General features: G+C 41.5%; 2 protein-coding genes across 8 annotated transcripts in view; one reads left to right on the forward strand and one right to left on the reverse strand.

Moving 5' to 3' along the window:
- mios (missing oocyte, meiosis regulator, homolog (Drosophila)) lies at window positions 1-13,631 on the reverse strand. Its single transcript, XM_085178479.1, has 11 exons — window positions 12,813-13,631; window positions 10,884-11,373; window positions 9,748-9,846; window positions 9,381-9,635; window positions 7,927-8,096; window positions 7,240-7,305; window positions 7,002-7,160; window positions 5,529-5,681; window positions 3,971-4,175; window positions 3,596-3,725; window positions 1-1,507 (listed from the first exon to the last, which is right to left on the reverse strand). The coding sequence occupies exons 1-11, from the start codon at window positions 13,629-13,631 to the stop codon at window positions 1,417-1,419; spliced, it is 2,637 nt and encodes an 878-aa protein (XP_085034605.1). The 3' UTR covers window positions 1-1,416.
- The window catches only part of col28a1b (collagen, type XXVIII, alpha 1b), a 25,811-nt gene continuing 16,943 nt past the window's right edge, over window positions 13,620-22,487 (forward strand). For 2 of the 7 annotated variants that reach the window (XR_014876996.1, XM_085178458.1), the window contains exons 1-11: window positions 14,379-15,040; window positions 15,545-15,681; window positions 16,490-17,052; window positions 19,616-19,636; window positions 19,719-19,778; window positions 19,882-19,935; window positions 20,005-20,049; window positions 20,142-20,168; window positions 20,267-20,311; window positions 20,391-20,435; window positions 21,321-21,374. Coding sequence is in view for 6 of the 7 variants with exons in the window: in XM_085178458.1 (XP_085034584.1) it covers window positions 15,546-15,681; window positions 16,490-17,052; window positions 19,616-19,636; window positions 19,719-19,778; window positions 19,882-19,935; window positions 20,005-20,049; window positions 20,142-20,168; window positions 20,267-20,311; window positions 20,391-20,435; window positions 21,321-21,374 (1,050 nt within the window). In the remaining variant the exon portion in view is untranslated. Of the gene's footprint in view, window positions 13,722-14,378; window positions 15,041-15,544; window positions 15,682-16,489; window positions 17,053-19,615; window positions 19,637-19,718; window positions 19,779-19,881; window positions 19,936-20,004; window positions 20,050-20,141; window positions 20,169-20,266; window positions 20,312-20,390; window positions 20,436-21,320; window positions 21,375-22,487 lie in introns of those variants that run through there. The other 5 variants (XM_085178453.1, XM_085178456.1, XM_085178454.1 and 2 more) reach the window with 4 other exon arrangements.

Genomic DNA, 22,487 nt, shown 5'->3' on the forward strand with positions numbered 1-22,487 from the left:
TCTAATTTGTCAGTCAGAATTTATTTCAAAGGGAAAACACAAGAAACAGTGAAAGGATGAAATTCCAGCCAATCTGTTTTTCGGGATGCTACACGACTTGCCAATTTGTCAGCTCCACTCCAAAACAGTTCACAAAAGGGCACGCAGACTTATAAACCTCCCACACCGAGAAAAAGATCCTGGTGAAAGCAGCATGCAGTAGTTCATGTGCCCCCCTCCCATCACCATCACCACCTCCTCCTCCTCCTCACTCCATGACTAAGTGATTTAGCCAGCTCTAGTGCAGACCGCCTCTCACTTACAATGCCTCCTTGGGTTAGTGACTGTGCGGGGAGGGTGGCAGAGAAAGAGAGAAAGCCCATTTACAATGTGGTTTACACACAGCCGCTCCCCCCACCTCAGACAGCGCCCATCCTTGGATTGATGTGTGGTATGCATAGTTTTTGGGTGCAATTTGGACACCAGAGGGAGAGAGAAAGAAAGAGAGGGCAAGTGTGTGTGCACAGGGTGCAGGAGGGGGTGTGCAAGGCTCGGGCTCTGTTCGCTCGCCCTCTCTTTGAGTCAATAGTGTTCCGGCAGCTGAGGTTCTTTATGAGGGGAACAATCTGGAGGGTCTTGTCAGAGTGCCGAGCAGCTGCTGTTTTCTGGGGCGCTTCTTTCATAGACCACAGGCCTGGAGTGGGCTGGTGAATAAAGACGCACCCTCCCCACACTCTCCTCCTCACCCATCACCACTCATACTTTCTCCAATTCCTCATCCTCCCCTAGCCACCCCACCCGCATTACCCCTGCCCTCCACAATGCCAGATGCAGAGTGGCACAGAGGAACATGAAGAGAGCAAGAAGACTGTTATTGTGTGCTAAACTCCCCACCGTCACCCGGGGTACCGTCCTTCACCCCGAACAATGCTTTGATGAGGTATGTGAATATCCTTTGTAACACAGACGTTATACAGTACAGCGTATTAAAACAAGAGCCAACAAATGCAGCTCAGACATATTGGCACCTGTGATTACATCTTTACATTCTGATGTGTGAGTGGAAAACTTTTTTTTTGTAAGAGATCACTATAAATCACAAGATTCCTGATTCAGGCTAAACTGGAAGAGGCTGAATGCAACAGAGCCTCATGTGTTTGATTTTCATTAGCAGAACATCGAGTGTGCATTCGCTCCCTTTCGGTCACTGATTCAATTAGTCAGATCAGTCACACACACCGCCTCCCTTCTTAATACAGGGCTCAGTTACAATGTTACATTCACTAGACTATATAACTTAACATCATTTCATTCTATTCAATTCAAGCAGCCCGTTTAGAAAAGGACATCGCTGCCACCGTTGCCACATTGTTGGCTGGCGATTGCAGAGGTGAACCTGCTGGTGTTTGGCCTCAGTTCCCGACAGGCATCTCCTGTTTAGCTGCTGTCTGAAGGCACAAGATTCCCTGTAGTGTCCAGCTGCATGCATTTACACGTACACGCTGACACTGGGCACTCCGTGTGGTCTCTGTAACACACATATTAAGGTCGGTTAAAACAAAACATGCAGGTAAGTGTACAAAAGCTAGTGTAGAGTTTGCACAGTTCTCTCAGCTCAGAGAAAACAGAAGAGCACAGCATGTCCGTCTTTCTGGATTTTTGATAATGAAACTGTGGTTTGGAGTATGTGGAACAAATTCCTGTAGTTTTACTTTTAAATGTAATTTTAAATAAAGCAGTGAAAACACTCAAACTGGTATTACATTTGTAGTAGGAGATAACAGCAGGCAACTTTTTGAGGAAAACTAGAAAAAGCAGTGAAACATGCATTAGGCACGAAAATGAGAACCGGTTGTGGTGCAGGAGGATTAAAATACACAAAGGACCAGAAGAAGAACATATGAGGTGTATGAGGTACACATTTACCCTTACAGTTAATTTTTTTTAACTGTTACTTAAGTTCAGAACAAAAACTTTGCTTTTCATAATAATCACTGCACTGTAGACACTCAGCCTACAGGTTCCAACATGGTAGTGCAACAATCCTACGCCAGAGCTAATTTCAGTGACCAGTAACTTCTGTCCTTGTCTTCGTCAATGACCATTTTCTTCTGACAAAAAAAACAAACAAACAAAAAAACAAAAGAAACAAGGCGACAACTAAATAATAATTTGTAAAAAACGAATGCACGAGGGAGCAGGCTCAAAAACATGTGGTAATGTAGGCTGCTCTTGTTCGTGTTTGCGCTGTTGTTCGCCCTCCAGGTTAGCGCCGCTGGCAGAGAAGACAGAAATCACAATATGCACAGACTTGGTTTCACTCAAATACAAAAACAGAGTTAAAAACAATGAAAAACTAACAAAACTGTTGTTTGTGCTTCTGTATGTTAGCCTTGTTTTTGTTGCTTCGTTTGAGTTTTTCTTTGCTTCTTCCTCTTCGTGGTGAAATCTGCCGTTGTTCCCTTTCTTGTTAAAGCCAAATTCTACCTATTCATAGTGTCTGAGCAGCTTCTGCGTTCAGTAAATTCCAGCAATCTTTCTCACCACACAACCGAAGAGCTATACAAAGGGAACAAAGACTAAAATAAAATTTGGTTTCCAGTGTAATGCGAGATTTATTTTTTAATTATTTTGCTCACACCGAGTATCTACCAGGGGCGATCGTGGCTCAAGAGTTGGGAGTTCGCCTTGTAATCGGAAGGTTGCCGGTTCGAGCCCCGGCTCAGACAGTCGGTCGTTGTGTCCTTGGGCAAGACACTTCACCTACCTCCACCAGAAGGGCCACCACCAGTAGGTATGGTGGTGATATGGCATATGGATATGGCATATAGATATGGCAGCCTCGCTTCTGTCAGTCTGCCCCAGGGCAGCTGTGGCTACAACTGTAGCTTGCCTCCACCAGTGTGTGAATGGGTGGATGACTGGGGGGGGACTAGGGGGTGGATGACTGGGGGGGGACTAGGGGGGGGACTACCGGTAGTGAAAGCGCTATACAAATACATTTTACCATCTATCAGAGCTGTTAAAAAGTGAACTGCTTAGCTCAGAAGTTAGTAGGTTCAGGCATCAGACTGACTTTCTGGAACAGCCATCCCCTTCAGATCATCTGCCTCAATAACTGCATTCAAATCTCGACTGAAGCCAAATTTATTCTAATGTCGGTCTTCGTCTAAGTTATTAACTGTGTCTTTTGCTGATTCTTTGTCTGCCCCCTTGTAATCTGTAATACCATTTTCTAAGTTGTTCTTAGGAGGACTTCCTTTTTTCATTTGTCATTTTCAATTCTGCTCAAATAATTTCTTTTTTTTTTTTTAAAAATCACGTGCTGTGCACCACTTTGGTCAATGCCTGTTTTGTAAATCTGTTACATAAATAAATTGACCCGACTTGCTTAAATGCTGCATATCTTTCAGCATTCATTTGATTTTTCTACCTCATTTTTTTTGCTATGATTGATTTTGTAAAAGTACTTCATATGACACAATGCAAAACTTTTTAGCAAACTTTAAGAGTGACTGTGACCGAGGTTATTTATTGTTTATGATAAAGAAATAAAAACATGAACTTCAGCAGCAGATGCGTCTGAAGAGTTTCTGAGCACATGCATCCCTCCTACCTGAACCAGCTGAGCATGTGGCCAGCATGGCCACCATGTCGACAGTTGTGACACCAGGTAAACCAGTTATTAAACTGAGCCAGTTTGTTCTCCCTTGTCAGGTCCACTTTTTCATCTGATTTACCAGTTCCTGCAAAAAAACAAAAAAAGAAATAAAATATCAGTAAAGTTATAATGTTATCCTATTATGAGCAATAAGGAGAAAAGGCTTGACACTAAATGTCCAGGTGCTACCTGTGCTTAAATGCAGATCAAAGTCCACACATTAACCCAGGTAAATGCTCAGTTAAGTGTTACAGCCACTTAAGCTGCTCCAAGATGTGTGCCTGTTACTGGAAATATCAGCTGAGCATCTGTCCACACAGTCCAGTTTACCTTGGCAATTGGAAACAGGTGTGCCCATGTTCATGAGGCAGAGGGCACAGCGTGGCAGCGGTTTCCTGCAGCCAGGGCAACTTGTGACTTTTGACTTGGTGGGTGAGCCGCTGACACCATATTGGCTGAAGCCGCGGCCTTGGTGAGGTATTGTGGAGCAGCTGTAGGAGATGGACTTCCCACAGAAGTTGCAGCTCACAAACACCTGCCAAAGAACAAACACAAAGGTCGGCTGATAAGACCCGGTGAACATGAAGGTAAAACCAACAGCCGCATGCAGAGCAGCTGTCTGGGTTTTATTTTTAAGGAAGAGTGAGATAAGTACTTGATAATACAGCAATAATTCCAACAGGTGTAAGAGTGATTATTGGAATTTCAGCAATGCAATGAAGCACTGCCAAGATTTAGCTTACATGTAATCACATGTTAAAAACCCTTTAATACCAGAATCTATTGAGAAAAAAAAACAAATCAACCAATGTGGAGTATGCATAGTATCAGGAACAGATTTCTCCAATACAAAAGGAGAAACAGCACAGACTATACTGACTATACCAGCAGGTTTTATGACAAGAAACTGAGAGGCGAGCTGTGGGTGTTATGAGCTTGGTGCAAACTCTACTTGTAGTGTAATAAACAGCACAACCGTCCTACTTTCATATAAGGGTAGTTGTACGTAATACAGTAAGAAACAAGAACAAACACAGAAACAAGACAGACTGCTTTGAGCGCGCAGGTGCTGGATCACATTAGAGCCTGGAATATGTCGTTTTATGACAGGACACTTTAACACTGTTTTACTGTGAGAATACAAACATGTATCAAATTTCCCCTCTAACGTTTTTTTAACTAAACAACAACAACAACTGTACGGTGATGAAATATGTCAATACTGGTACTAATATCAAATTTATAAAAACTGGCATTTCATGGGTTGACAATAGCTTTAACCCACTTCATCTTTTAAATCTTCCTGAAACAAAGCAAAGCGACTGAGTCGATTCTTTGGGATGACACTATAGTGCCAAAAAAAGACTGTAACAACTTGTCCTGTCCCTCCATGGTTGAAGTCTGTAAAGTCCAAACAGCAAAATGCAGAAGTGACAGAATCGGCTGTTCCTGTAATGGCTGTGGTTGCTCTAAAATCAAGTACTAGTTCTATCTTAAAATGTACAAAAAAGCCAGGAAAGCCTGGTTTTTACAGATAGTTTTACCTTAACAACAACTGTAAAGTGGGTGTTTTACTAGTTTGTTAAAATACACAAGTCCAAAACCACGAATCAGGTCAATGTGGCTACTTCCATCATTCATATACAGTCTATGTTAAACTGTTATCATTTTCAGATAATATAATGTCACCACAGAATCAGTCAATAACTTGATTTTGTGATGAACCACTATACCACATTCTTTCCCTTCACATCTCAATGCACAGTTGGAGATGGCACTCCCTTGCTGGTTCTTGCAGTTTTTAGCATATTTCGAACCTATGCATTAAGCGGTTGGAATCTGAGATGTGGGTGAAGTTACACTATATCGATTTCAGCACTAAAATCACCTGGGCTAGTGGTTTTGAGCTGGGGTCCAGCTTGCCTCTGTGGATATCAAACTCAGCTCGTTTGTGCCAGAATCTCCAAGCGTCCAGCAGGTTGCGGTAGTTTTCAATCCAACACTGGACTCGAGGGTCTTTCAGCACTTCGCCCGGAGAACCCTGTAGAGAGAGATTATTTAGGCTTGTAAGACATTTCAACTTCAGTGGGGGTTCTGCTTGGGAAGGCAGCCATGCCCTTTCTTCTCATCTCTACTAGTTAAATATGTATGTGAGGTGCGACATTTCTGTAGCTGTAGGCAGCTTTTGTCTTTTCACAAGCAGGTTAGAACAAGAAAATAAAATGAAGCAAACCCAGAGAGCTGTTTTACAGCATGAAAAGTTACAGACCTGTTCAGCCACTTTGATGTCTCTAGTGTTACTGTACCAGAAACAAGTGCAATGCAGCAAGCAGCTCCACCGAGGCTGTTACTTGTATTGTTACAGTAGGTGTTAGCTGTGACCTTTCACAAACAAAGAGGCAGGTTTTAGCATGTGCACTGATCTTTCAAAGGGTATGGACAGACAGACAGCTCCTTTCTCTTTATTTGATGCACTCTAGTGTTTGTTTAATTATGGGAGTAGTTCACAACAGCCAGAATGAGAAAACTAGAATGAGGGCAGCATAGTTTTTAGACACAGTGGCAGCTTTCACATATGCACTGCAGGGACAGGGTTGCACTCGAGAATGAAAAAGTCAGATCATATCAGACTATCTGATGTGTGGTTATATTTCAGGGCATTCACCACTGCCTCCTTTGTGCTCCTCAGCTCCCATAACTAAACCACATGTAGTACTTATGCAAAAACATCCAATTCTGGATGTTTTTCATCCATATTAGTGTTTCTCAAACAATAAACTCTGTGAGAGCAAACCATCCAAGTATGATGCAAGAAATCAACACCATCTATCATTAATTTACTAAACATGCTCATATTATGAAAGTTCAGTCACTGCCAACCATCTTGCTCTGAAATATCCTCCTTCCAGCTGGTGCACCACTCTGACCAGGCCAGCAGGTGGAGAGCTGGTTGACATACACCGACATAAAGCTAACTTGACAGCAGAACAGAATAAGAACTAACATCGCCAACTGCAGTCCAAAAAGGTGGAACTGAATTTTTTGACACAAAATAGTTGAAAATTAAAAAATGCAAAATAGAAATTTTTAAACTGTGAGAATAAATTTCCGCACAACAATCAGAGCGCAAATCTGTGCCAAACGCTGTTTGCTCAGTCTGACGGACTTGTGTGTACTGGTTTATTTTGCTTTGTGTATCTGTGTGTATTATTTGTCTGGCTTACAGAGCTGCTGTTCATCTTGACAAAGAAACTCATACAATAGAGGCTCATTCTCAAATCTCATGTGCCCTCTCCATTCTAAGCAGGTTTGGTGTGAATGAGTGTAAAAATAAGCACTTCTGTGTAATTTGTCTCGGTACCTTCAGCATGCAGAAGCTGGCAGTCTGGACGTCACCAGTTCGGTCCACATAGCTCTCCATAAGATCCACGCCATCTTTAGTTAGTCCGGTGAGCAGAATGCCCTCCAGGTTGCCCGCCTCCTTCATCTCAAGGGTTAGTCTGTCGATGTATCGTGGCAGCTGCAGCAGAGATCCAAAGTTAGCAAACAGCGATATATTCAGACTATATCTGCCGCTGAAAGCTTCACTCTGCAGTTACCTGTGCATCGTTGAGAAACATACAGGCAAAGGCCACTCGGTCTCTCACAGCCACGCTGCTCTCATACTGAAACACAAACAAAGAATATTATATCTTCCCTTTTAAAATCTGTCTCTGTGTCACTATTTAGAGGGGGTGAAGCTTCAGTATAGAGGATACTTTTTACATTAAAGAGTCAAAGTCAAAGAAAACGGTGTTTGTGACCCTGTTCTGACCCACAGTGCTGCGAGAAACAAATAATCTGTGACAAATAATCAATTCTCAAAGCAAAGATGGCAAGAAACAAAGTCAAAGTGACTGCATAAATCCTCTTATCACTTTCTGCCAGGAAAAGGTCTGCAGACATAAATAACAGTGAGAGGAGCCAGAGGCCAGAATCTGAGCAGCTGCAGGAGGAAAAAAGCAGAAACCAACACTGTGTTCTGGGCACAGACTCCTTTTTCATAAAGGTGTTTTATGACGGAAACGTAAAACATATCTTTTCCTGTGCACCTGAGGATTTTCCCACTAAACACCACTGGAGTATTACCCGAGTATTCATCACTGCGTTAAGAATGCCTGACCGCTTTTATGAAGTGGGAACAAAAGGGCCACTGTTGAGAAAAGTGTGCTTAGAAAGAAAAAAAAAAAGAAGGTTTTTTTTTTTCCTAGCGTTCAAATGTTCGTGATATTAAAGAGATCCAATACCAGCACGCCATCGTAGGCTCCAGGCTCACTGGTGAGAAAGGCAAACATGATGCAGAGGTAGGGGTTCTTCAGCTGCAGCCTCAGAGAGCTGCACATCTCTCTCCACAGGGATGACTTTTCGTCAGTGTAGCCTGACAGAGCCATGGCAACCACATTCAGGTTCAGGTCACCTGTGAGTAATATGAAGTGAAAGAAGCAGATTTATTTACAGTCTGTAGTCTTAACTGTAAGAGCAGCACATCTGAAAAAGAGGATGACGCTATTTTCACAAATGAAGCCAGATTAATGTTGGAAAAAACATGTCAGAATATTTTCCACAGTTGTCCTTTCACACATGTAGCACCCAGCAGGAAGTCATCTGCTTCGGACACATCCTCACTACTGGAAATGTTCGGCTCAGTTTAGGGGTAGAGCTTGAAGAAAGCAGAACACTTGACACCCACTCATTGGACACAAATGGACAAAACATTGGGAATCTGGCAGGTTAAGTCCATTTAAACTCTGCTCTTACTGCAGTGGGCATTTTAGTTGTCATACATGAGGTAACATGTAAAAATGCTCACGGCTGCAGTGCATGTGTGAAAAAGGTTATGGCAGCTGTTCAAGGTGATGTTTTATTGCTTGGAGGGGAAAAAAAAGTGTCCTACTTTTCTTTTTCTTTTTTTTTTTAAAGGTTAACCTATCCAAAACCAGCTCCATATTCCTTTTGTCATACCGTGGGCTTTATTTCAAATTTAAACTGCAATTTCTTGCTAAAGAAAAGAACTTTTAATGACTTTGCCTCCCAACGTACGAGCTATCATAAACCCTAACAGAAATCTCTATACAACACAGTTTTTATTACATATTATTACATCTAGATATATGACCGGGTGAGGCTCGGAAAATACCTAACTGAACTACTCTGGTATAACAAAATGTTGGTTTAAGGTTGTACATTGGAATCAATACATTGTAAGTTAGAGCTGCAACGTTGAAAGTCCTGAGGTGGCTCTGTTGACACATCTTATCTAATGAATCACCCTGTCAGTCTTACTCAGGAAGCACTCATTAGTGCACACAACAGAAAAGCGTTTGACCTACATTGGTGTCATTTTTTTTCCTCAGTTAAGGCGTGTGTAAACAGCAGCCTTGTCTCTCCATTTTCATTAAACTTCTGTAAAAAGTGTAAAAAACGTGTTTCCTGCTGTTACATTAATGAAATCCCCCTTTTTTCAAAGACTTCATTTCATTTTTCAAGAGTTTGCTTGATGTCGAACACAATTTTCATCAATAACTGCTTGTTCAAATTAAACAAGCCAACATGGAAGTAACAGAAAAGCTGTGATTAGGATTTTATCATTGTTTTCTTACATTTTAAAGACCAAACAATTACAATTACATATATTTGATACATGTACAGTTATGGTTATGTAGTCTAAAGTATCTCCCCTTATTAAATTACTTTTCCTCACCTTTCTCTGCCATGGCTCCCTTGTTGAGGATTTGGATTGCCCGGCGGATGTCCAGGTTGAACAGAGCGACAGCAGCCGCCCGCTCCCACTCGTGTTCCTGTTCCAGTGATCGCAGGAAGTTCTCCACATCTGTGTCAGTCCCCCTGCTGATCCAGCCACAGAGCCGCAAGGCAAGGCAGCGCTCCTCGCTGTGGTACCGCGGCACATCTGTCTGCCGGTCCGAGCCACTCCAACACCTGCGGCTTTCGGTTGTCCCTTTGGGACCACAAACACAGGAAGTCAGTTTTTCAGTGTATGAAATTTCAAATAAACACAGTTACTGTGAAGTGTCCTATAGCACAGACAATCAGTTGGTTATTTGTTTTACCTGAGGTTGTCTTGACAATGTTCTTAATCCCAGAATAAACCACAGACTGAACGTTCCCCTGAAGTTTTAGCTCCATATCCTCCGCACACTGTTTCATATGTGATACTTGCATAGGAATTGTAACAGTGTGCAGTCCATGCAACATAATACAGGCACATAACAAGGCAACTACAACATTAATCATTTTAAACTTGAACAAGGACAAAAATAAATAATGTGTTAATATTTTTACTATGGTTATAAATCGTTTTCATTCATTCATTTTTTTCTTAGTTATTCAAGCCTTGCCTAGAGTGACATTATGTCCCACCAGGGGGCGCTGCCCCACATTTTAATCTGTCACCATCTGAGGATGAGAAGCATTCAATGTATTTAACCTCCTAGGACCTGGCGTCCACATATGTGGACATCACATTTTGGGTTATTTAGACCAAAATGCTCAATTTTGCTCTACAAGGGCCTGATATCCACTTACGAGGACATTATACTGCTACTGTTCTATCAAAATTTTAAACAAATATCCTCATATGTGGAACTAATTTTTCTTAGAAACAAAAATTAGGTAAAAAAAAAAATCTGGTAATTCTTTGTTTTTACATTCATCAGGTCCCAATCAGCCCAAATATCAAAGAGAAATTAAAAATGCATGCCGTGGAAGAGTTCGGATCTTAGGAGGTTAAAGGCAACCAAAAATGATTCAAAACTTAATTAATCAGTGAATCACCATTAATGACTCAATTTGGAAGTAATTTTACAATCCTTTTTGACTTTCTTACCAAATGTTCGATAAGAAGATTGAAAGCACTCGAAAGGTGTTATTATGCCCATTATAGGCTTCATATGATAACCTTTTTAAATGTTAAATTCTTCACTCAACTAAATTAAAAGGTTACATTTTGAAGTAATAATAATAATATAAATCTCTACTCTATATAGTCTTTAGAGGAGAAACCTTCAGATGAGGAGAACCATCATCGGAGCAATGAAGCACTTCACTGCTGCTTTGTAAAGTAATAAAAATAACCTGCCCTGCATACAGTTTCAATAGGTGGCTGACTGTTTGTCTCTGCCATTAAACAGATTATCAATAAGCCATCGTGCAGATATTTCCATCATTTCATCACCTGAAAGGATATAGAACAGATCGTGCCATAAAGACTTAAGTTGGGGATCCTTCCCACCCGCCAGCAAATGGTTCCTCCACACCTGGACGGTATCATGTCCGTACCTGGACTGAGCCCTTTCCCTCATTTTAGTAGCGATGTCTTTCTCGATCAAACTCTCCACTCCCTCAGCTGAATCCTCAACGCACTCGTACAAGTGTCTGCCACACGCCCACATGAGAGAAGTGGTGGAGCTCCATGCCAGTGAGATACGTTCAAACACCGTGAAGTCAGTCATGACACGGTTAGTTGCTGACACCACCACCATGCGGTTCTGGGAGGACGGGTGCCAGGCAAAGCTGCCAATCTGACTTTCACAGGGCTGCACACTGCGCTCAATGATGGTGGGCTCCGTCTCATCACCTATGGGCGTGGGAGTGTGCTGCATGTCGTACAGGCGGATAATGTTGCTGTCACGTGTCAGCGTGGCCAGTAGGCCAGTACGGGTTGGACACCATGCCACCTGAGAACAAAATGCAGAATTTTATCAGCTATAATAAGAAGACTTCTACTGAATAAGCATGCCCTGACTGAGCTAATATAAACATTTAAAATAACAATTTGGCATTTTTAATGCATCTTAATCTTGTTTTTGATATCATTTATTCCCTCTTTTTTCATTTAAATGAAACTTGGTGATAAAAAAAATAAGTAAAGAGTTTAAAATTATTTGAGCATTTCATCACTCTGTCTTTGAACATTTAGGCCAGGGGTGTCCAATCCAAGCCTCGAGGGCCAGTGTCCTGCAGGTTTTAGATGTGTCCTTGATCCAACACAGCTGATTCAAATGGCTAAATTACCACCTCAACATGTCTTGAAGCTCTCCAGAGGCCTGGTTATGAACTAATCATTTGATTCAGGTATCTTGACCCAGGGTGATATCTAAAACCTGCAGGACACTGGGGCTTGAGGCCTGGAGTTTGACACGCCTGATTGAGGCAATCTAAAATTGACAGGTTACAAAAAAGCTGACCTCTTATTTTCTAATATAGGGGTGTCGAACTCCAGGCCTCGAGGGCCGGTGTCCTGCAGGTTTTAGATATCACCCTGGGTCAAGACACCTAAATCAAATGATTAGTTCATTACCAGGCCTCTGGAGAATTTCAAGACATGTTGGGGTGGTAATTTAGCCATTTAAATCAGCTGTGTTGGATCAAGGACACATCTAAAACCTGCAGGACACCGGCCCTCGAGGCCTGGAGTTCGACACCTGTGTTCTAATAGAACCAGTGGTTCTCAGAATGTGGGGCATTGAGCAACTGCAGGAGAGGCATGGAATGACCAGAGGTTATTCCCTGAAAAATCAATCTGTGCCTCCCACTTGACCCTGCCAGAATCAGCTGACTTGTATTTTGGTACAATAATTTTAGTATATGTAATGCAGCCACACAGAATAGTACCTTAATAGTAAGAAAATATTATGCCAAGTTACAAACAAAAGAATTTCCAGCATCTTTGACCCTCATAACTTCATGAGAAAATGAGATAACCACATGCAAATTTCAGAGATAAAAAACACACAGTTTGTTTGTTTTTAACTGCAATTGAATCAACTTTAAACCCACTCATTGTCATGGTTTTAGTTCCTTGAGTAAGTATTTTCAAATTCTGGGTTGTAAAATATGATCATGTCACATCATTTTTTGACACAGGAGTCACAGCCAGATAAGAAGCCATATGTCATATGCTATCACTTGTTTTTAAACCAGCCACTTGTCATGCTGACCTTTATTTCACTGAAACTGAACTTTTTCGATGTTAATAAATTATAGAAATTTCAAATGAGGAATGCAGAAGGTTGAACATTTACATGGCCAATACACAAAGTAGTATATTAGTAGTATATTAGTGCATCATTATTACTGTGGACTTTAGTTAGTTTTCTAACAAACACCATCCTACCTTTGTGAGTGGCTTGGGCTGCTCAGTCAGTGTGAGCACAGGCTTCTCAAATTTCCTCAGATCCCAAATGGCCACCTGCCCCTCAAAGAAAGAGGCCACGCGGTCATGGAAGTGCGGGTCCACTGTCACACCTTGGATGGCTTTTGTGTTTACAAACGTTTTCTGACTCGTGTTTCTCAGGTCAAATATTGCCAGGTTCCTGTGCATGCCTGCCAGCAACAGCTTTGGGTCACGGAGCAGCCAGCAAAGCGAGAGGCAAGCATCATTCTGGCCTAACTCATACAAGGGCTTGGTCACCACTGTGCTAGAGTCCAAATCGACAGATGAAAGGCGAATCTTCTCAGCTGCTACACTGGTCTCTGGGGACAACTTACTGCTGATGTCCCATATGAGGACAGAGAAATCTGCCCTGTGCTTGTCTAACCCAGCAGCCAACAAGTTGCTGTCCACGGGGTTCCAAGCTAAAGTGTTGCACTGGCGGGCGTGTTTGGGCACAAACTCTTTCCCCACCAGCTCTTTGCATGCAGAGTTGTGGCTCTGGCCCAAGCTGGTAAGCACAACTCTGCCGTTGGCTTGGCCAACGGCAAGTAAACACTCCGGCTCGTGCTTGGGGTACCAGGCCACACATTTCATATAAGGGGTGTCCGAGTTGATGGCCAGTAATGTAGCAGCAGTTTCCTCGGAGAGTGGGAGGGTGCCAGCCTTGGCTTCTGCGCTGCCCACAGGTCCGATCCGGTACAGTCCCAGTTCGGAGTCGCAGATGACGTAGCGGTCCGGGTGGTGGGGGGACCACAGGATGTCGGGTTTGGAACCGCTCATGATTCAGACGCTAGTAGGTTTTCAGGGAAGTTTAACCTCTCCAGCCTGGAAATACGGCAGATTATCACACAAATGAGCACATGAACAAAGGTCAGAGACTGCGCAGAAATATTACGCATCTCCGAGTGCAGTGGTCGCAAGGTGGACAACAGACAGCTCTGAGAAATCTTTTTAACATGTTAAAGTAATGATACACTGAACCAAACCGTCAATATAACCTGAGCTCTGTGTGGAAGTGTAGCACAGTTGGTTTGAATTTAACGCCCAGCATGTTAAAAAGTTGCCGTGGGCAGTTATAGTACTACTTTTAAGTTTGTTGACATGCTAGCTAAACTAAGCTAATGCTAACAGGTAAAGGGAGAGCAAGCGCGTGACCGTTTCGCTCGCGCCAGTTTAACCAGCAGTCGAAAACATCTGTTTGAGCATTTCGAGAAGAGGTTTTACTTACATAAACACAACAAAGACGACTTATAGGAATGCACGAGATACAGCTTGAAATACACATGGCAACCTGGAGCCAAAGCGGATGTTGTGTGTTACATCAAAACACGTCCGTGTTATTAGCAACGTCAGCTACTTCATGTTCCGCTAAAGATGCGGTTTACCAGCAGAGGGTGCTAAGTGAATAAAAAAGAAAGAGAAAAGACGTCAACGAAATCTGGCAGTTTTATATAAGGAATTAGTCTATTTCAGATCATCACTATTTAAGTTAATTAATTTATTAAATATTAAATATAATATAATATATTAAATATATTTAAGCAATAAGAGTTGAGTTGTCGGACTGACAATGTTATTGAAATGAGGTCGATTTCTGTGCTGTACAAGAGTATCATACGACCACAATTCATCTGCTTTTCACATTAGTGGGAGAGAGTGGAAAAGGCAAGAGAACGAAATTCATTTGGGATTTTTTTGCACAACCAGCTATTTTCCTTAGTAACCAACCCATGATAGCCAGAAAACTGACAAGTTTGTTAAGAAAAAAAAGATGCCGAAAAAAAAACAAACTTTAAAATTATTTTATCCCTGCAAACTAATGTAGTTTGCTTTATTTTATGTTGGCAGTGGTTTTTAGATGCATTATTTATGGGTTGGAGTGATGACTATTGCAAATGCTATTTATCTCTAAAATCTAAATGATTTCAGTGCATGGACTCAATGCGCACAAAAGACTTTCACGGGATCCCTTCTGTCAGGCATGAAGCGCTGCACTGGACTAAAATGTTGGAGCGCCACCAGGGAGGGCCCCCGGCTACAAACACTCTCACACACACAGCACATCAGCTCATGCGATGGTCCTCAGTTTATCTCAGTCTGGTTTATAGGGACCCCGGGTTCCACGGAGAAATGCCTCTCAAAGAGCTGACTGGACTACAAACACTGGCTGCAGCTAAATGAGATTCGAGGTAATAAAAAATATATATATATTTGCTTTGTTTGTAAAACTTTTTTGCAAAGTAGTGAACCTCGTGGTGTCACAGTTTGAATGGCAACTTCAGGTTTTTTTGCACTGCAGTCTAGGTATGTTGCTGTGTCCTTTTCTCAATCACCTGGCAGAGGTTTAACTTTATATGAAGATATTGTTTAGATTCTGCAGCATTTGTAACTTATTAACAGAAACATATTTGCACAGATTATTCTGGTTTTACACACATTTACATATTGTTGGCACTGTAATATAGTATTTGAGAAAGTGCATTATCAGTAGGAGGAACGGTGTCATCTAAGCAAATTAATACCATTAGAATTGCTGCCATTTCTGTGAAACAGCAGTTGCAGAACACAGCTCCCTTTTTTGGGATCTGCAACTGGGTGTGGTTAGCAGTGTCCATGATAGTAAAAGGAATCCTATTAAAAATGAAATAACTCATTGTGCGTTCATACACTGCTTTCCCCCCTAACATTCTTAGGATGTTGCTGAAGGAAAACCTGAGCAGAGGAGTCAGGGTCTGCCTTCTGCTGCTGGCTCTCCTACACAAGGCCACAGGCCAAAGGAGAAAGACAGGGCGCAGGAACAACTACAGGCTGCAAGATGAGGGAAGAAATGGTAATTTTTTAGATGAGGTCTCCACATGCTGGTGGTGAAAGTCACTATGTTGCACTGAGGGAACAAATTGTTGAGTGAGGGATGGTGAAATCAGGTCAGTGAAATGGTTGAGTCATCAAATTTTAAGTAAAAAAAAACTACACGAGAATTTCTTAAGTCATCCACCCCATTTTTAAATGTAAAAAAATGGATGGATTATGGATGGATACATGTGGCAATTTGATTTCATTTAGTACAAAAACAAACACCACTAACTCTGATCCCATTGCAGCTGAAGTAAGGAACTGCAACTAAAGTAACTGTAAGTTCTAAGGTTGGAAGTTGACAATCTGGGGTCTTTCACTTGGTCCTTGAGCCTTTGCTGGACAGTTTTAGTAATGTAGAACTACTCAAAACTGTTGCTTTAATTCCCCACAAGCTGCACTTACACTGACTTGCCACAACATTAAGTCTCTGTATTTATTATTTATTGTGTAGCTTCCCTTCATGCTGCCAAAACAGCTCAGGACACAAGACCTTTATAGGTCTCCTGTGGCATCTGGTATTAGGAATTTGGGAGTGGGTATTTCCCCCGAATCAGGTTTATTCCAGAATATTTCATGAATTCATGATTACTGTTGCAGCTGTTTGAAGTGTTGCTTGAGACATTAGAGCACTTTTGATAGTGTAATGGATACATATCGACTGCTGGCAGAAGGGACTGAATTTGTGGACAGGAGTTAGAAAGGTGTCAGAGTGCCAATCCTGAAATTAGTCCTGTTTCTAATACTTCTAGCTTGATGTCAGTTTTTGTGATCTCCTTCTCAAGTAGGTCTGACATGTTCACTGGAAGTGGCATTCATCCTGGACAGCTCTGAGAGCGCAACCATATCACTGTTCGAGAAACAGAAGACCTTCGTGTTGAGCTTCAGCACCCGGCTCGCCATGCTGCAGGTACCCAGCTGGACGATGAAGGTGCGGATGGCTGCGCTGCAGTACAGCAGCACTGTGTCCATAGAGCACAGATTCTCAGCCTGGAAAGACCTGGACTATTTTCACGGTCAAGTCAGCAGCATGAACTACATCGGTCACGGCACCTATACCACCTACGCCATCACCAATGCCTCACAGCTGCTGGTGCATGAGACCTCAAAGGACAGCGTGAGGGTGGCGGTGCTAATGACAGATGGAGTCGATCATCCCCGTAACCCTGATGTGATTGCAGCTGCTGTGGAGGCCAAAGGTCATGGCATAAAGTTCTTTGCTGTTGGGCTATCAGATATTGCCCAGCAGAATAATGCCAAGCTCCGGGCCATCGCCAGCACACCTGCTCAGCAGTTTGTCCAAAGTATGCTCGACTCTCAGCTAGAAGAGAAGCTGCTCAAAGAGATGGTGAGTGTTGGCTTCAAGTAAAATGAGCTCAGGCACAGAGGTGCCAGTACAGAGTCGAGAAACATCAGAGTGGTGAAATGCTTTTTTGGAAAACGTCGTGCTTGGAAATAAACTTCAGTTATTGAAGGACCTGACAAAGCTTACTGAATGACAAAAAAATGCTTATTATAAAGACGCTGACTATAGATTCAGTCCAGGGAAACAAAAAATATACTATATGAGTGCTACCACAGCTACTTGGTTACTTCTTGTTTTACTTTGAAAGTTTTGGAAAAGGGCTGGAACTGTGTAGTACCTATCGAGTTCTATTCAAAGGTTTATCTATGCCACATCTTCATACAGTTAACTTAAATGGAAAGTTTGAATCCAGAACAATCTTGCGATAAGGTGACAGCACTGAAAATGCCACGTCCAGACGAAGAGAATCAACCTTTCGGGATTTCCTGTCTGGGTGATTGAGCATGCATCAAGACGATACAGGAGAAAATTTTCATAATATTGTTATGTACTAAATAAATTTATATTAAAATATCAATTGTCCACATTAAACTTTATAGTAAAACCTCAAAGTCCAAGACTAAACCAATAATTTCACCTAATTTACCTCAATTCTTTTACCACTCATAGAAAAAGTTTATGAATTTCCATTAAGGGCTATCTTTGTTCTTGGCTGTGCCATTGGCCTCAGCAAAGCAGAGTGTTAACAAGCGCTACAGTGTGGCTAACAATCTATTTTAATTGACTGGGTGGTTAAATTGCTTAGTAAATAGAGCAGAGGATGCACTAAACACAAGCTGAGCATTTCTACCCTGAAAGGTCATAAGTCAAAGTATCTTAGAACTATCAGGCAAACTGTTTGCATGCTAACTTTATGGTATTGGGTGGATGACAGGCAAATATTATAAAAGTATAACAAATAAAATTTAATAACCTCTTATCAGAGAGTCACCCAGGTGTAGGGTATTTCTAAATACCCCTGTGGTGACCCCTAAAGAAGAAGTTTAAACACAACAAGCCCTAAACGAGTCACTTCTTCTCTGGTTGGTGTTAAAAGAGGTAAAAGTTTAGCGTTTGACAGATTAAAGGTTTATGTGCAAACAGAAGAAATTAACCTGTGCTTTGATGTATGTTTTAATGCTACATTACTCAATTTCTCTTTTTTTGAAAGAGTTTAACAATCTTGAAAATCAGAGTTTGTCTTAAAAACCTTAACTGTAATTAAAAAAATAAAAGAAACCAGAATGTGACTGCTGTCACTGTAACACAAAGGTGTACTACTGATACCTATAATTCAGCAGCTCCTTCTAATAGAATATGACATAGGTATCTGACATCCTGCATACTCTCCTAAAATTACTGACATCAGATGCTGTGTCTGGAACTGGGCTACAGAGATCATCCTCTGTTTAGTCTCGTTCATGCTCATGCTGTCCTCACAGCGGGTTCACATCTTAAGTAACAGTTGTGAGAGTTGTGTCTGCATGAGGGTGTTTTCCTGGCTGCTTTGCATTTTCCACAGCACCCAGAAATGTCAAATATCTGCAGGAGGTCACGGCTAGTCTGAGAGACTGGCATGGCTTGTTCTGCTTGTCATTAATGTGCAATTTTATTCAATCACATTTAGCACTTCCAAAACAGAGACAGCTACATGACTGAGGACAGTACCCAGTTTTACCAAATGTAGAACTTATAGAGCTTAGAGAGGTTACTTACCTGCTATGCTGAGCTGGCTCCTGGGCACCCAAGTGCCCCAAAAGCTTATGTTGAGTTCACATAATTAGATGAATTATTATTTAAAAATTGTACCATGAAATGTTAACATTAACAATGACAGATTTTCAGTTTTCATCTTGTGCCCAAAGCCCAAAGTTGTTTGTTCTCATTGTTTGCTGTAGAGGTGTCTTTTAGCATATTGCATTTTTATATCTTTCTGTATGTGTTGTCACAGGGTAACCAAAAACCAGTTGGGGTTAGTTCACTGGAAATAATGATGTGAACACAGCTTTAGAGATGATTTTCAGGTTCTGTGCAGTACCAAGAGTCCTGCAGATAGTATTTCATGAAGAGTAAAACTACACACAAGTCTGAAAATCACTACTAAATTATTTGCATAGTTCATGGCAAACAGAAATATTTAGATCCTTTATCTGGATATGATGAAAGTATCCTGTTACAAGTTGGGCAGCTGCTGACAACACAGACAAGCAATGCCGTTACATTTCTTCCAAGTACACTTGCAGAAATGGAAAAAGAAAAGACATAGTTGGTGTGTGGTGTTGCTTCAGATAAGTCAGTGGGTCACACAAAAAAGAAAGAAACAGCCATGAAAGGATTCGCCAGAAGGCTTGGATTCACCTATGATGTCACTTGGACCCAGTCAGATCATAGTGGAAACTTTAACAGGTCTTAAGGTAAAGGGGAAAAGTACTGACTTTAAAATACTTTAAAGTGGTGGACACATCTGCTGCTAAGCAACTAGTACCATTCCTCAGTGGGACTCAGACTGTAGATAAAAGATGGACGTAACTGACATATTTTTTTATCTTCTGTTTTTTTCCCACAGGGTGCAGTTGCATATGAAGGGGTAAGACTTAAATGCAAGTCAACATCTCTTTAGTATGGCTGATGGTTGCACTGACTTTCTAATATTTTTCTCGCTCTGATAGTGTCCACAGGCCCAAGTATGTCTGTGTGAAAGAGGAGAGAGAGGTCCTCCAGGAAGTCCTGTGAGTTTTCAGCAACTAAACACTGAGGAGTTTCATAAGTGGAAAACACTATTAGCTTTACAGCTTAATCATTGCTTCATCTTAAAACTGGTAATATTTCCAGGGTAGAAAAGGAGACCCAGGCTTCAGAGGGCCAGCTGGTCAAAAAGGAGCGAGGGTGAGTCGTGACTCAAAGAAAGTCTTTCTAAAATATTTCAGTGTTTAATTTGTGGGCTTCTGTTTAAAGGGGGAGTCTGGGCTGAATGGCACACCTGGAAGTGATGGTCCACTGGTAAGAAAGCAGATTTGCCCCTTGTTTTTGCACAACAGCATGCATGTTAAGAGATGAAACATCGGTTTTGAACCTGTTTGAATCGTTTGCAGGGCCGCACAGGTTACAAAGGCAACAAGGTGAGTGACTGTGACCTTTCAGCTGCTCTGTTCTCACTATTGAAACGTGTCCTCAGAAAATATCTGCGGGTCTAACGTTGTGTCGTGTGGTCTTGTAGGGGGACAGAGGAGACTGTGGCACTCCTGGGGAAAAGGGTGACACTGTATGGTCATTTTTTTCCGAGATGTTTCAGTAAACACCCCAGACTTTATCCATGTAGTGACATAGGTTTTATGTTGCAGGGCCCAGAGGGTCCTCCGGGCCCACAAGGACCAAAAGGAGCACAGGTAAGAGTGGCCACAAGTCTCAGTTTTGTTTTTGTTTTATACTGAATTGTGACAATTATGGACCCTGGTTTAAATCCCACATTTTTGTGAGGCTTTCCTGACTTTTTGTCTACATTATTCACACACTTGTGAATTAATGAAAAGAGAAGATAAAAAGATGTCCATGTAATTCACGGAAGGCGACCAAACCAACTGTTTATACAAGATGGAGTCACTGAGTTGTCATCCACTGATTTGAGGATGGTATAATTCATCTTTAAAGACAACAGATTTTTAATGAATTTGGACTTTTTTCAATCACAAGCAATTTTCTATTTTTCAGTGTCAAAATTTAAGTTCCATTACTTTCAAAACTCATCGCTCAGACTCCTGAAAAGTCGACATCCGACAGTTGGTATTCTCTTCAATATGAAAAATGGAAGTGGAATTTGTCTTTTATTCATCTTTGCACTAATGGAATGTGAATATTGGATTATGGGTAATCCTGATACCACTGGGGCTATCTAAAGCTGTGAATCCAGGCTTGCAGGATATTATTCTTTTGCAGGAACAGACTTTGTGTGATGGGATTAGTGCAGCGACCTGGCCGCACAGCAGCACTCTTCCTCCTCTGTGCTACTGGCACAGTGTCAGTATAACCTTGTTGTTTCATGAGCTAGGCATGAGAATCGAATGGCATGAAAGACATGAATGTCGATCTTAATCCTGTTGTATTTTTTATTCGGCGACAGTGGGTTGGTCTTGACCTGCAGATCAGTAACACAGTGTGGGGGCTTCCTTTTTGATTTATACATGACTGCTTTTTGTTTGATTCATTTGAGAAGTGAAATATAAGGTTGTAGATTATGTAGGTTATAAATGAGTAAATGTGTATTTCTTTTGCAGGGAGCGCCAGGACCACCAGGGGAGGTGGGTCCTGAAGGCCCATCGGGTTCTAAAGTAAGTTTCTCAAGATGCAGTGGATTCTCTGTCATTCCTGCTTGGTTGGACGAGCCTTGCAACAAAATGCAAATTGCAGGAACAAAAATATCTGAGCAATAGAGGAGATTTAATAGTTGATTTAAAGAGTCAAAAAGAAAACGAGGCACCAAAAAACAAGAACCTGAGCACAAGAAACACTAACAGACATTTCGATAAAGATCTACATTAAACTACATATACACAGAAGGCAGATTTATTTGTGGTATGTTTTTAGTGCGATACAGCTGCTGAAGCAATACAACCAAAGCACAAACTGCATTGCATTCTCGCTGAAATTTACATGTTTTCAGCTGGCGATTGAGAAAATTACTGAATGTTTTTATGCTTGGTCCTAATTCTGCTAAGTGTCTTTTACACTGCTGGAACTGCACCTCCTAAAACACAGATTAGAACACTGATAAATAGGATAAGTTTCTATTTGTTCTGGCAACAGCCCTTATCAGGCTACATAACTGTCAGCACCGAGCTCACTGAATAACCTTTAGTGTTTAAATGCATCAAGTTTAAAGTTTCAGAGCTCTAATGTGCACCCAGCTGTAAAATAAATGTATTAATTTGAGGTAATATGTAATGTATTTGATTGCTCTGTGTGCTGGTGATGATCACGATTTCATAAGATTCATGATTTTCTGCAGCATTACCCTTGTGTCTTTGCAGCACCAGTGATGGCTTTCGCTGTTATATGTTTAATATTTTTAGTAGACTGTTTCACCCTTCCTTGGATAATGTGTCTGTTTGCAGCAGTTGGTTCTCAGTTGATCCGTTTTACACCACAGATAAAATTAAATGACATGTGAAACAACCCATTTATGTGAGCATGCTCAGCGCTTAAAGCAGAAAGCCTGGGTGAACAAAGAAAACTGATAACCACTGTTGTGATGTTTCTGAGGGTTTAGGTTTTGTCAAGCCAGCTAACTTCAAGAAAGTCTGGCTACAGTGAACTTGCTTCATAGCATGATCCTCAGGCTTTAGACAGTTTAGGGAAATAAGAGGTTCCAGGGGAGAACCGACAAAATAATAAGCCTCAAAGTAGCCCAAAGGCCCAACATCTCCACTTTGGTCTCATCAGTC

Source organism: Neolamprologus multifasciatus, chromosome 11 (genome assembly GCF_963576455.1).
Source record: "Neolamprologus multifasciatus chromosome 11, fNeoMul1.2, whole genome shotgun sequence".
Classification (NCBI taxonomy): Eukaryota; Metazoa; Chordata; class Actinopteri; order Cichliformes; family Cichlidae; genus Neolamprologus; species Neolamprologus multifasciatus.